This window comes from Oncorhynchus mykiss, chromosome 1 (genome assembly GCF_013265735.2).
Source record: "Oncorhynchus mykiss isolate Arlee chromosome 1, USDA_OmykA_1.1, whole genome shotgun sequence".
Taxonomy (NCBI): Eukaryota; Metazoa; Chordata; class Actinopteri; order Salmoniformes; family Salmonidae; genus Oncorhynchus; species Oncorhynchus mykiss.
In genome coordinates this window covers 95,236,049-95,250,575 of record NC_048565.1, presented here as the reverse complement: position 1 = coordinate 95,250,575, position 14,527 = coordinate 95,236,049, and the positions used below count along the sequence as shown (strand labels likewise).

The window sequence follows — 14,527 nt, the reverse complement described above, 5'->3', positions numbered from 1 at the left end:
GAGATGTTTGGTAGAACTTGTATATAAAGAGTTGACTCTGTTGCTGGATTGCATGAGAGCAGTACCCCCCCCCTTCCCCTCCCCTCTCCTCCCTTCCCCTCCCCTCTCCTCCCTTCCCCTCCCCTCCCCTCCCTTCCCCTCTCCTCCCTCCAAAAAACCTGCTAAAAGAACAAGTGGGGAGAGAACAGTGTCCAGAGCTCCATATGAAGAAGATCCCAAATTCCCCTTCTCTCATCCTTTTCTCTCTCTCTCCCTCCCTCCCTCCTTCACTCTCTCTTTCTCTCTCCCCCCTCCCTCCTTCTCTCTCATCCTTCTCTCTCTCTCTCCCTCCTTCACTCTCTATCATCCTTCCTCCTTGTCTTATCTCCAAAACACTCCGTCCACGCTGTCTCCGAGACACACCACTCACACACACACACACACTCTGTCCACGCTGTCTCCGAGACACACCACTCACACACACACACACACACACACTCCGTCCACGCTGTCTCCGAGACACACCACTCACACACACACACACACACACACACACACACACTCCATCCACGCTGTCTCCGAGACACACACACACACACACACACACACAGCCTCCCATCGTTATGTCAGAAACGTCAGCCCCCGTGTATCAGTCTCCACATGATGTGCTGACGTGTTGCTGACGTGTTGCTGACGTGTTGCTGACGTGTTGCTGACGTGTTGCTGACGTGTTGCTGATGCCTTCCTCTTTCCTCCAGCTTGCATAGCTCTGCTCAGACCCGGCTTGGTAAGGCACTGTTTCCTCAACATGTCCCGCCTCGGTCCACCCTCTCCATCCGCTGGCCCTTCATCTCCTGTATGTACTGTACAGTACTGTACACCCTCTCCATCCGCTGGGCCTTCATCTCCTGTATGTACTGTACAGTACTGTACACCCTGTCATCCCTGAGGCGTAGAGGACGAGCAACAAAACAGCCTTTATTCATTCATGTGTTCTCTGGAGAAACAAGTCCCACGGCTATCCCACAAAGCAGTTTGGTTTGAGTCATTTTTTTATCCTCTTTTTCTTCAGCGTCCCCCCCCCCCCCCCCCCCATCTCCCCTCCAATCCTTTAGTTCGCTTGTCATCAATGTGGAATTATTAAAAGCAAATGTATAGATGAAGCATTAAGTCCTCAAAGACAAAACACAGCCCTGTGTTCCAAACGCACCCAGGAAGGACATTATACAGTTGAGTAATCATTATCATTATATTATTATGTACAGTGTCTGGAAAGCTTTCCAAACAGCGCGTGGGGTGGGGGGGGGCTAGCTGACGAAGGAAGGTGACGAAACAGCCCCTTTCACATTGATCAGTAAGAAAGGACGAGTCTCTGCATCTGGATCAATAGATCAGCTGATCAGTAGTCAGTTGAATTGATCAGTTGATTCATGAATCAGTTGAGCTGGTCTTCGTATTGTTTGCGGAAACAGTCTCCGGCAGGGAAGAATTCCCAGCACCGCTCCTGGTACATCTTCCACACATACGACTCCTGGAGACGGGGGAAGGGGAGGGGGAGGGGGAGGGAGGGACGGGGGAGGGAGGAAAGGGAGGGAAGGGGGAGGGAGGGGAGGAAAGGGAGGGAAGGGGAGGAAAGGGAGGGAAGGGGGAGGGAGGTGGAGGAGAGGGAGGGAGGGAGGGAGGGAGGGAGGGAGGGAAGGGGGAGGGAGGGAGGAAAGGGAGGGAGGGAAGGGGGAGGGAGGGAGGGAAGGGAGGGAGGGAGGGAGGGAGGGAGGGGAGGAAAGGGAGGGAGGGAGGGAGGGAGGGAGGGAGGGAGGGAGGGAGGGAGGAGAGGGAGGGAGGGAGGGAGGGAGGGAGGGAGGGAGGGAGGAAAGGGAGGGAAGGGGGAGGGAGGAAGGAAAGGGAGGGAAGGGGGAGGGAGGAAAGGGAGGGAAGGGGGAGAGAGGGAGGAAAGGGAGGGGTATCAGACAGTTGATTTAATATATAACAAGTAGTGATTAGATGTCCACCATCCAGGATAATGTACCTCAACATTACCTCTACATTACCTCTACATTCCCTCTACATTACCCCTACATGATCTCTACATTGCCTCTACATTACCTCTACATTACCTCTACATTCCCTCTACATTCCCTCTACAGTCACAAGTCAATGGTCTCTCTACTAACATACAGTAACTTCACTAAGGTGCAATGAACATAACAACCTGTGAGGCTTCGGGATCTGGAGATTTGTCTTTTTGGAGTCTTCGTATGTGTTGTTGTCATTTCCCTGAGGTTAAATGGTTCTCTTTCTGGTTTGTATGTGTTGTAGTCATTTCCCTGAGGTTAAATGGTTCTCTTTCTGGTTTGTATGTGTTGTAGTCATTTCCCTGAGGTTAAATGGTTCTCTTTCTGGTTTCTATGTGTTGTAGTCATTTCCCTGAGGTTAAATGGTTCTCTTTCTGGTTTGTATGTGTTGTAGTCATTTCCCTGAGGTTAAATGGTTCTCTTTCTGGTTTGTATGTGTTGTAGTCATTTCCCTGAGGTTAAATGGTTCTCTTTCTGGTTTGTATGTGTTGTAGTCATTTCCCTGAGGTTAAATGGTTCTCTTTCTGGTTTGTATGTGTTGTAGTCATTTCCCTGAGGTTAAATGGTTCTCTTTCTGGTTTGTATGTGTTGCAGTCATTTCCCTGAGGTTAAATGGTTCTCTTTCTGGTTTGTAGTCATTTCCCTGAGGTTAAATGGTTCTCTTTCTGGTTTGTATGTGTTGTAGTCATTTCCCTGAGGTTAAATGGTTCTCTTTCTGGTTTGTATGTGTTGTAGTCATTTCCCTGAGGTTAAATGGTTCTCTTTCTGGTTTGTATGTGTTGTAGTCATTTCCCTGAGGTTAAATGGTTATCTTTCTGGTTTGTATGTGTAGCAGTCATTTCCCTGAGGTTAAATGGTTCTCTTTCTGGTTTGTATGGGTTGTAGTCATTTCCCTGAGGTTAAATGGTTCTCTTTCTGGTTTGTAGTCATTTCCCTGAGGTTAAATGGTTCTCTTTCTGGTTTGTATGGGTTGTAGTCATTTCCCTGAGGTTAAATGGTTCTCTTTCTGGTTTGTAGTCATTTCCCTGAGGTTAAATGGTTCTCTTTCTGGTTTGTATGTGTTGTAGTCATTTCCCTGAGGTTAAATGGTTCTCTTTCTGGTTTGTATGGGTTGTAGTCATTTCCCTGAGGTTAAATGGTTCTCTTTCTGGTTTGTAGTCATTTCCCTGAGGTTAAATGGTTCTCTTTCTGGTTTGTATGTGTTGTAGTCATTTCCCTGAGGTTAAATGGTTCTCTTTCTGGTTTGTATGTGTTGTAGTCATTTCCCTGAGGTTAAATGGTTCTCTTTCTGGTTTGTATGTGTTGTAGTCATTTCCCTGAGGTTAAATGGTTCTCTTTCTGGTTTGTATGTGTTGTAGTCATTTCCCTGAGGTTAAATGGTTCTCTTTCTGGTTTGTATGTGTTGTAGTCATTTCCCTGAGGTTAAATGGTTCTCTTTCTGGTTTGTATGTGTTGTAGTCATTTCCCTGAGGTTAAATGGTTCTCTTTCTGGTTTGTATGTGTTGTAGTCATTTCCCTGAGGTTAAATGGTTCTCTTTCTGGTTTGTATGTGTTGTAGTCATTTCCCTGAGGTTAAATGGTTCTCTTTCTGGTTTGTATGTGTTAGAGTGATTTCCCTGAGGTTAAATGGTTCTCTTTCTGGTTTGTATGGGTTGTAGTCATTTCCCTGAGGTTAAATGGTTCTCTTTCTGGTTTGTAGTCATTTCCCTGAGGTTAAATGGTTCTCTTTCTGGTTTGTATGGGTTGTAGTCATTTCCCTGAGGTTAAATGGTTCTCTTTCTGGTTTGTAGTCATTTCCCTGAGGTTAAATGGTTCTCTTTCTGGTTTGTATGTGTTGTAGTCATTTCCCTGAGGTTAAATGGTTCTCTTTCTGGTTTGTATGTGTTGTAGTCATTTCCCTGAGGTTAAATGGTTCTCTTTCTGGTTTGTAGTCATTTCCCTGAGGTTAAATGGTTCTCTTTCTGGTTTGTATGTGTTGTAGTCATTTCCCTGAGGTTAAATGGTTCTCTTTCTGGTTTGTATGTGTTGTAGTCATTTCCCTGAGGTTAAATGGTTCTCTTTCTGGTTTGTAGTCATTTCCCTGAGGTTAAATGGTTCTCTTTCTGGTTTGTATGTGTTGTAGTCATTTCCCTGAGGTTAAATGGTTCTCTTTCTGGTTTGTAGTCATTTCCCTGATCAAAAGGAGTGCACTACATTTGACTAGGGCCCTATGGGCCCTATGGACCCTATGAACCCTGGTCAAAAGGAGTGCACTACATTTGACTAGGGCCCTATGGGCCCTATGAACCCTGGTCAAAAGGAGTGCACTACATTTGACTAGGGCCCCATGGACCCTATGGGCCCTATGGACCCTATGGGCCCTATGGACCCTGGTCAAGGAGTGCACTACATAGGGAACAGGGGGCCATTTGAGGTGTAAACCTGAGACTCTTACCTGGCCTGTGTGCTCTGTTTCATCTTTGTTAATGAGATACATCACAAAGAAGCTAGAGGGCAAAACGGGACGAAGAACAGGAAGACATTTAGAGTTAACATCACTTCAATCAGACAGATAGTTTCATACCCCATCACAAACCCAACAGGAAGACATTTAGAGTTAACATCACTTCAATCAGACAACTGACAGATCGTTCAAACTTTCATTTCGCATCCTAAACTCCAAATATAAGCTTTTGTTACTCCAGTGTTTGGTAACAAAGTCGACCACCCCTGTACAGCCTCTAAAACATGGTTAAACCATCCTTAAGATCTCACGGATGGTCAGTCCTCCAGAGCTCTGTCTAGGAATTTGAGAGAGGTTCCATCACTCCAGCCAAATCCCTCATCTTTATACCAAATCAGAGGAGACACTTTGGTTATGACTTCAACCGCTGATTGCCCCTTTAACAGAATGTGAAGCAGCATAGAGCAGGAAATCAGTTGGTTGACTACGTGATCAATAGCCTCCTAATGCAACATAGAGACAAGCTGTTATGTACCAGGAAAGACTTTAGAAAGGGGGACAAAACAGGGATGTCCCCTCTCCCCACTCCTTTTCACTCTAGCGGTTCTGCCCCCTCTCCCCACTCCAGCGGTTCTGCCGCCTCTCCCCACTCCTTTTCACTCTAGCGGTTCTGCCCCCTCTCCCCTCTCCTTTTCCCTCTAGTAGTTCTGCCCCCTCTCCCCACTCCTTTTCCCTCTAGTGGTTCTGCCCCCTCTCCCCACTCCTTTTCACTCTAGCGGTTCTGCCCCCTCTCCCCACTCCTTTTCACTCTAGCGGTTCTGCAGAACGAACAACACAACATTAAAGAGAGGGTGGAGGGGGAAGAAGACACAGTAGTAAACTAAACCTCATAACCCTGTCCCCTCTGACAGATTCTGGACACTGACTGGAGATAACAGGGTGAATGGATGTCTCTACTCACAGATAGTTGGCCAAGTTGTGCTCCTGCAGGGTGTGGGTTTCGAAGCCGTGAGGTACTGTGTCAAAGTAGTCGTTTCCTATTCCGCAGATGAAGCATTTGGTCTGCAAGAGAAAGACACGTCTGTTAATGATGCTGCCAGTGGGATGCTGCCAGCCAACCTCATCTCTCTACATGTCTCTCAACACAGGGTCAACACGGCTCAGATTCATCTAATTTTGAAATTCCAACACCAGTGTTTAAGTCTATAACCAAATTCTACAATGAGGGAAGACACAGATCCAGAGCATCAGACTGTATAAGACAGTGGTTCTCCAACGTCTCCTCTGGTCCCTAGACGTTCTCCAAAGTCTCCTCAGATCCCCAGACGTTCTCCAACCTCTCCTCAGGACCCCAGACGTTCTCCAACCTCTCCTCAGGACCCCCAGACGTTCTCCAACCTCTCCTCAGGACCCCCAGACGTTCTCCAACGTCTCCTCAGGACCCTAGACGCTCTCCTCAGGACCGCCAGACGTTCTCCAACCTCTCCTCAGGTCCCCAGATGTTCTCCAACGTCTCCTCTGGTCCCTAGGCGTTCTCCAATGTCTCTTCTGGTCCCTAGATGTTCTCCAACCTCTCCTCTGGTCCCCAGACGTTCTCCAATGTATCGTCTGGTCCCTAGACGTTCTACAACCTCTCCTCTGGTCCCTAAACGTTCTCCAACCTCTCCTCTGGTCCCTAGACATTCTCCAACGTCTCCTCTGGTCCCTGGACATTCTCCAACCTCTCCTCTGGTCCCTAGACGTTCTCCAACCTCTCCTCTTGTCCCTAGACATTCTCCAACGTCTCCTCTGGTCCCTGGACATTCTCCAACGTCTCCTCTGGTCCCTAGATGTTCTCCAACCTCTCCTCAGGTCTACCAGACGTTCTCCAACCTCTCCTTTGGTCCCCGGACGCTCGCCAACCTCTCCTCTGGTCCCCAGACTTTCTCCAACGTTTCCTCAGGTCCCCAGACGTTCTTCAACGTCTCCTCAGGACTCCCAACAGTTCCATGTATTTATCTATTCCACAGCTAACTCACTTGATTCAACTTGTCACGAGGTCAATCAGGTGAGATAGTGCAGAGATACAACTAAATAGTGAAAGGTCTGGGAGGGGGGGTCCCAATGAGAGGTTAGAGAACTCCTGGTGTCTGATACCAGTCCTGTTAGATTAGTTAGTTTTAACATAACCAGTCAAGAGCCCTTCAGCTGACAATCAATCATTGCTGCTTTACCTCTCCTCCCTACGACTAGGAGTCATCCAGCCCTAGTGTCCATGGATGCTTTCCCAAACGGCACCCTAATCCCTATGTAGTGCACTACTTTTGATTATGGCCCATAGGGCTCTGGTTGAAAGTAGTGCACTATAAAGGGAATAGGGTGTTATTTGGGATGCACACATATTCATACACACTGTCCAGCATGCAGATTGGTCCTGCAGGCTATCATTGTCCTGACTCTCTCTCTCCTGTTTAGCCATGGGCTAACAGTGTCTTGAGGATACTAGTGTCCTGTAACAGTAATCCTGAATATCCCATAATATTTATCCCCTTTAGCTGTTGAGTAACATCTGAACTTAGTTCCTCCAGTGTTCTTCCGAGGACGAGCTATTGATCCTCATCAGAGACACTGTTTGTTGTTGTTGTCCTCAGACGACCCTCTGAGAGATTAGCCACCACATCAGCCAGGCTCCCTGTCTTGTCTCATCGCTGTACCTCTCCAACAGGCTCGGGAGATGTCGAAGGTCGAGTTATGAGTCCTGCCCGAAACATGACCCGCCAAGCTGCGCTGCTTCTTAACACACTGCCCGCTTAATCTGGAAGCCAGCGGCATCAATGTGTCAGAGGAAACACTGTTCAACTGACGATCGGGGTCAGCTTGCAGGTGCACCGTCCGCCACAAGGTGTCGCTAGAACGCGATGAGCCAAGTAAAGCCCCCCCGGCCAAACCCTCGCCTGACCCGGACGATGCTGAGCCAAACCCTCCCCTAACCCGGACGACGCTGGGCCAAACCCTCCCCTAACCCGGACGACGCTGGGCCAAACCCTCCCCTAACCCGGAAGACGCTGGGCCAAACCCTCCCCTAACCCGGACGACGCTGGGCCAAACCCTCCCCTAACATGGACGACGCTGGGCCAAACCCTCCTCTAACCCAGACGACGCTGGGCCAAACCCTCCTCTAACCCGGACGATGCTGGGCCAAACCCTCCCCTAACCCGGAAGACGCTGGGTCAAACCCTCTCCTAACCCGGAAAACGCTGGGCCAAACCCTTCCCTAACCCGGACGATGCTGGGCCAAACCCTCCCCTAACCCGGAAGACGCTGGGCCAAACCCTCCCCTAACCCGGAAGACGCTGAACCAAACCCTCCCCTGACCCGGACGACGCTGGGCCAAACCCTCCCCTAACCCGGACGACGCTGGGCCAAACCCTCCCCTAACCTGGACGACGCTGGGCCAAACCCTTCCCTAACCCGGACGACCCTGGGCCAAACCCTCCCCTAACCCGGACGACGCTGGGCCAAACCCTCCCCTAACCTGGACGACGCTGGGCCAAACCCTCCCCTAACCTGGACGACGCTGGGCCAAACCCTCCCCTAACCCGGACGACGCTGGGCCAAACCCTCCCCTAACCTGGACGACGCTGGGCCAAACCCTCCCCTGACCCGGACGACGCTGGGCCAAACCCTCCCCTCACCCAGCCGACGCTGGGCCAATTGTGCGCCGCCCTATGGGACTCCAGGTCACAGACGGTCGTGACACAGTCAGGGATTGAACCCCAGGCTGTAGTGACGCCGCAACACAGCGATGCAGTGCCTTAGACCGCTGAGACCCTTGAGAGGCCATGACTAACTGTTAAACTAGGATTGTCTCTGTTTCAGCACTGTGGGAATATGACTAACAGTTTTCACAATGACACATTCCCAGTCTCTGTTTTCTCAGCGTTGTGGGGATATGACAACCTGTTTAACTAGCCTCTGTTTCAGCGTTGTGGGGATATGACGAGCTGTTTAACTAGTCTCTGTTTCAGCGTTGTGGGAATATGACGAGCTGTTTAACTAGTCTCTGTTTCAGCGTTGTGGGAATATGGCGAGCTGTTTAACTAGTCTCTGTTTTCTCAGCGTTGTGGGGATATAACGAGCTGTTTAACTAGTCTCTGTTTCAGCGTTGTGGGGATATGACGAGCTGTTCAACTAGTCTCTGTTTCAGCGTTGTGGGGATATGACTACCTGTTTAACTAGTCTCTGTTTCAGTGTTGTGGGGATATGACGAGCTGTTTAACTAGTCTCTGTTTCAGCGTTGTGGGAATATGACAACCTGTTTAACTAGTCTCTGTTTCAGCGTTGTGGGGATATGACGAGCTGTTTAACTAGTCTCTGTTTCAGCGTTGTGGGGATATGACGAGCTGTTTAACTAGTCTCTGTTTCAGTGTTGTGGGGATATGACGAGCTGTTTAACTAGTCTCTGTTTCAGCGTTGTGGGGATATGACGAGCTGTTTAACTAGTCTCTGTTTCAGCGTTGTGGGGATATGACAACCTGTTTAACTAGTCTCTGTTTCAGCGTTGTGGGGATATGACGAGCTGTTTAACTAGTCTCTGTTTCAGCGTTGTGGGGATATGACGAGCTGTTTAACTAGTCTCTGTTTCAGCGTTGTGGGGATATGACGAGCTGTTTAACTAGTCTCTGTTTCAGCGTTGTGGGGATATGACGAGCTGTTTAACTAGTCTCTGTTTCAGCGTTGTGGGGATATGACGAGCTGTTTAACTAGTCTCTGTTTCAGCGTTGTGGGGATATGACTACCTGTTTAACTAGTCTCTGTTTCAGTGTTGTGGGGATATGACGAGCTGTTTAACTAGTCTCTGTTTCAGCGTTGTGGGAATATGACAACCTGTTTAACTAGTCTCTGTTTCAGCGTTGTGGGGATATGACGAGCTGTTTAACTAGTCTCTGTTTCAGTGTTGTGGGGATATGACGAGCAGTTTAACTAGTCTCTGTTTCAGCGTTGTGGGGATATGACGAGCTGTTTAACTAGTCTCTGTTTCAGCGTTGTGGGGATATGACGAGCTGTTTAACTAGTCTCTGTTTCAGTGTTGTGGGGATATGACGAGCTGTTTAACTAGTCTCTGTTTCAGCGTTGTGGGGATATGACGAGTTGTTTAACTAGTCTCTGTTTCAGCGTTGTGTGCAACGGCAGTTTCTTCCCCCCTGTTGAGACTCTTTATGATGCTGAGTCACACACACACACACACACACACACACACACACACACACACACACACACACACACAGAGCTCTGAGTACGTACCTCCATATCCTCCTTCACCTGCTCCTGCTGATCTCTCAGTTCTCCAAACGCATCAATTATCAGACCTGGTGGAGAGAGAGAAGAACCCAAGGCTCAAAGTTATGAGGACATCTAGACAGTCAGTCCTATCAGTAAGACTAGACATCATGGAGACAGAGACAGTCAGTCCTGGACAGACAACACAGCCCAGTCAGTAAGACTAGACATCATGGAGACAGAGACAGACAGTCCTGTCCTGGACAAACAAAACAGCCCAGTCAGTAATACTAGACATCATGGAGACAGAGACAGTCAGTCCTGTCCTGGACAGACAACACAGCCCAGTCAGTAATACTAGACATCATGGAGACAGAGACAGTCAGTTCTGTCCTGGATAGACAACACAGCCCAGTCAGTAATACTAGACATCACGGAGACAGAGACAGTCAGTCCTGTCCTGGACAGACAACACAGCCCAGTCAGTAATACTAGACATTATGGAGACAGAGACAGTCAGTCCTGTCCTGGACAGACAACACAGCCCAGTCAGTAATACTAGACATTATGGAGACAGTGACAGTCAGTCCTGGACAGACAACACAGCCCAGTCAGTAATACTAGACATCATGGAGACAGAGACAGTCAGTCCTGTCCTGGACAGACAACACAGCCCAGTCAGTAATACTAGACATCATGGAGACAGAGACAGTCAGTCCTGGACAGACAACACAGCCCAGTCAGTAAGACTAGACATCATGGAGACAGAGACAGACAGTCCTGTCCTGGACAAACAAAACAGCCCAGTCAGTAATACTAGACATCATGGAGACAGAGACAGTCAGTCCTGTCCTGGACAGACAACACAGCCCAGTCAGTAATACTAGACATCATGGAGACAGAGACAGTCAGTCCTGTCCTGGACAGACAACACAGCCCAGTCAGTAATACTAGACATTATGGAGACAGAGACAGTCAGTCCTGTCCTGGACAGACAACACAGCCCAGTCAGTAATACTAGACATTATGGAGACAGTGACAGTCAGTCCTGTCCTGGACAGACAACACAGCCCAGTCAGTAATACTAGACATCATGGAGACAGAGACAGTCAGTCCTGTCCTGGACAGACAACACAGCCCAGTCAGTAATACTAGACATCATGGAGACAGAGACAGTCAGTCCTGTCCTGGACAGACAACACAGCCCAGTCAGTAATACTAGACATCATGGAGACAGAGACAATCAGTCCTGGACAGACAACACAGCCCAGTCAGTAATACTAGACATCTTGGAGACAGAGACAGTCAGTCCTGTCCTGGACAGACAACACAGCCCAGTCAGTAATACTAGACATCATGGAGACAGAGACAGTCTGTCCTGGACAGACAACACAGCCCAGTCAGTAATACTAGACATCATGGAGACAGAGACAGTCAGTCCTGGACAGACAACACAGCCCAGTCCGTAATACTAGACATCATGGAGACAGAGACAGCCAGTCCTGTCCTGGACAAACAACACAGCCCAGTCAGTAATACTAGACATCATGGAGACAGAGACAGTCAGTCCTGTCCTGGACAAACAACACAGCCCAGTCAGTAATACTAGACATCATGGAGACAGAGACTGTCAGTCCTGGACAGACAACACAGCCCAGTCAGTAATACTAGACATCATGGAGACAGAGACAGTCAGTCCTGTCCTGGACAGACAACACAGCCCAGTCAGTAATACTAGACATCATGGAGACAGAGACAGTCAGTCCTGTCCTGGACAGACAACACAGCCCAGTCAGTAATACTAGACATCATGGAGACAGAGACAATCAGTCCTGGACAGACAACACAGCCCAGTCAGTAATACTAGACATCTTGGAGACAGAGACAGTCAGTCCTGTCCTGGACAGACAACACAGCCCAGTCAGTAATACTAGACATCATGGAGACAGAGACAGTCTGTCCTGGACAGACAACACAGCCCAGTCCGTAATACTAGACATCATGGAGACAGAGACAGCCAGTCCTGTCCTGGACAAACAACACAGCCCAGTCAGTAATACTAGACATCATGGAGACAGAGACAGTCAGTCCTGTCCTGGACAAACAACACAGCCCAGTCAGTAATACTAGACATCATGGAGACAGAGACTGTCAGTCCTGGACAGACAACACAGCCCAGTCAGTAATACTAGACATCATGGAGACAGAGACAGTCAGTCCTGTCCTGGACAGACAACACAGCCCAGTCAGTAATACTAGACATCATGGAGACAGAGACAGTCAGTCCTGGACAGACAACACAGCCCAGTCAGTAATACTAGACATCTTGGAGACAGAGACAGTCAGTCCTGTCCTGGACAGACAACACAGCCCAGTCAGTAATACTAGACATCATGGAGACAGAGACAGTCAGTCCTGTCCTGGACAGACAACACAGCCCAGTCAGTAATACTAGACATCTTGGAGACAGAGACAGTCAGTCCTGTCCTGGACAAACAACACAGCCCAGTCAGTAATACTAGACATCTTGGAGACAGAGACAGTCAGTCCTGTCCTGGACAGACAACACAGCCCAGTCAGTAATACTAGACATCTTGGAGACAGAGACAGTCAGTCCTGTCCTGGACAGACAACACAGCCCAGTCAGTAATACTAGACATCATGGAGACAGAGACAGTCTGTCCTGGACAGACAACACAGCCCAGTCAGTAATACTAGACATCATGGAGACAGAGACAGTCAGTCCTGGACAGACAACACAGCCCAGTCAGTAATACTAGACATCATGGAGACAGAGACAGTCAGTTCTGTCCTGGACAAACAACACAGCCCAGTCAGTAATACTAGACATCATGGAGACAGAGACAGTCAGTCCTGTCCTGGACAGACAACACAGCCCAGTCAGTAATACTAGACATCATGGAGACAGAGACTGTCAGTCCTGGACAGACAACACAGCCCAGTCAGTAATACTAGACATCATGGAGACAGAGACAGTCAGTCCTGTCCTGGACAGACAACACAGCCCAGTCAGTAATACTAGACATCATGGAGACAGAGACAGTCTGTCCTGGACAGACAACACAGCCCAGTCAGTAATACTAGACATCATGGAGACAGAGACAGTCAGTCCTGGACAGACAACACAGCCCAGTCAGTAATACTAGACATCATGGAGACAGAGACAGTCAGTCCTGTCCTGGACAAACAACACAGCCCAGTCAGTAATACTAGACATCATGGAGACAGAGACAGTCAGTCCTGTCCTGGACAGACAACACAGCCCAGTCAGTAATACTAGACATCATGGAGACAGAGACTGTCAGTCCTGGACAGACAACACAGCCCAGTCAGTAATACTAGACATCATGGAGACAGAGACAGTCAGTCCTGTCCTGGACAGACAACACAGCCCAGTCAGTAATACTAGACATCATGGAGACAGAGACAGTCAGTCCTGGACAGACAACACAGCCCAGTCAGTAATACTAGACATCTTGGAGACAGAGACAGTCAGTCCTGTCCTGGACAGACAACACAGCCCAGTCAGTAATACTAGACATCATGGAGACAGAGACAGTCAGTCCTGTCCTGGACAGACAACACAGCCCAGTCAGTAATACTAGACATCTTGGAGACAGAGACAGTCAGTCCTGTCCTGGACAAACAACACAGCCCAGTCAGTAATACTAGACATCTTGGAGACAGAGACAGTCAGTCCTGTCCTGGACAGACAACACAGCCCAGTCAGTAATACTAGACATCTTGGAGACAGAGACAGTCAGTCCTGTCCTGGACAGACAACACAGCCCAGTCAGTAATACTAGACATCATGGAGACAGAGACAGTCTGTCCTGGACAGACAACACAGCCCAGTCAGTAATACTAGACATCATGGAGACAGAGACAGTCAGTCCTGGACAGACAACACAGCCCAGTCAGTAATACTAGACATCATGGAGACAGAGACAGTCAGTCCTGTCCTGGACAAACAACACAGCCCAGTCAGTAATACTAGACATCATGGAGACAGAGACAGTCAGTCCTGTCCTGGACAGACAACACAGCCCAGTCAGTAATACTAGACATCATGGAGACAGAGACAGTCAGTCCTGTCCTGGACAAACAACACAGCCCAGTCAGTAATACTAGACATCATGGAGACAGAGACTGTCAGTCCTGGACAGACAACACAGCCCAGTCAGTAATACTAGACATCATGGAGACAGAGACAGTCTGTCCTGGACAGACAACACAGCCCAGTCAGTAATACTAGACATCATGGAGACAGAGACAGTCAGTCCTGGACAGACAACACAGCCCAGTCAGTAATACTAGACATCATGGAGACAGAGACAGTCAGTCCTGTCCTGGACAAACAACACAGCCCAGTCAGTAATACTAGACATCATGGAGACAGAGACAGACAGTCCTGTCCTGGACAAACAAAACAGCCCAGTCAGTAATACTAGACATCATGGAGACAGAGACAGTCAGTCCTGTCCTGGACAGACAACACAGCCCAGTCAGTAATACTAGACATTATGGAGACAGAGACAGTCAGTCCTGTCCTGGACAGACAACACAGCCCAGTCAGTAATACTAGACATTATGGAGACAGTGACAGTCAGTCCTGTCCTGGACAGACAACACAGCCCAGTCAGTAATACTAGACATCATGGAGACAGAGACAGTCAGTCCTGTCCTGGACAGACAACACAGCCCAGTCAGTAATACTAGACATCATGGAGACAGAGACAGTCAGTCCTGTCCT

The 14,527-nt window shown here is 48.8% G+C and overlaps 1 protein-coding gene across 1 annotated transcript in view; it reads right to left on the bottom strand.

The window, feature by feature from the left end:
• Positions 1–504: 504 nt before the first annotated feature.
• The window catches only part of LOC110511675 (ryanodine receptor 2-like), a 532,917-nt gene continuing 518,894 nt past the window's right edge, over positions 505–14,527 (bottom strand). The window contains exons 106-109 of the mRNA XM_036989200.1: positions 9,778–9,842; positions 5,456–5,556; positions 4,486–4,537; positions 505–1,510 (exon numbers count right to left, since the gene is read on the bottom strand). Coding sequence (XP_036845095.1) covers positions 1,415–1,510; positions 4,486–4,537; positions 5,456–5,556; positions 9,778–9,842 — 314 coding nt within the window. The 3' untranslated portion in view covers positions 505–1,414. The remainder of the gene's footprint in view (positions 1,511–4,485; positions 4,538–5,455; positions 5,557–9,777; positions 9,843–14,527) is intronic.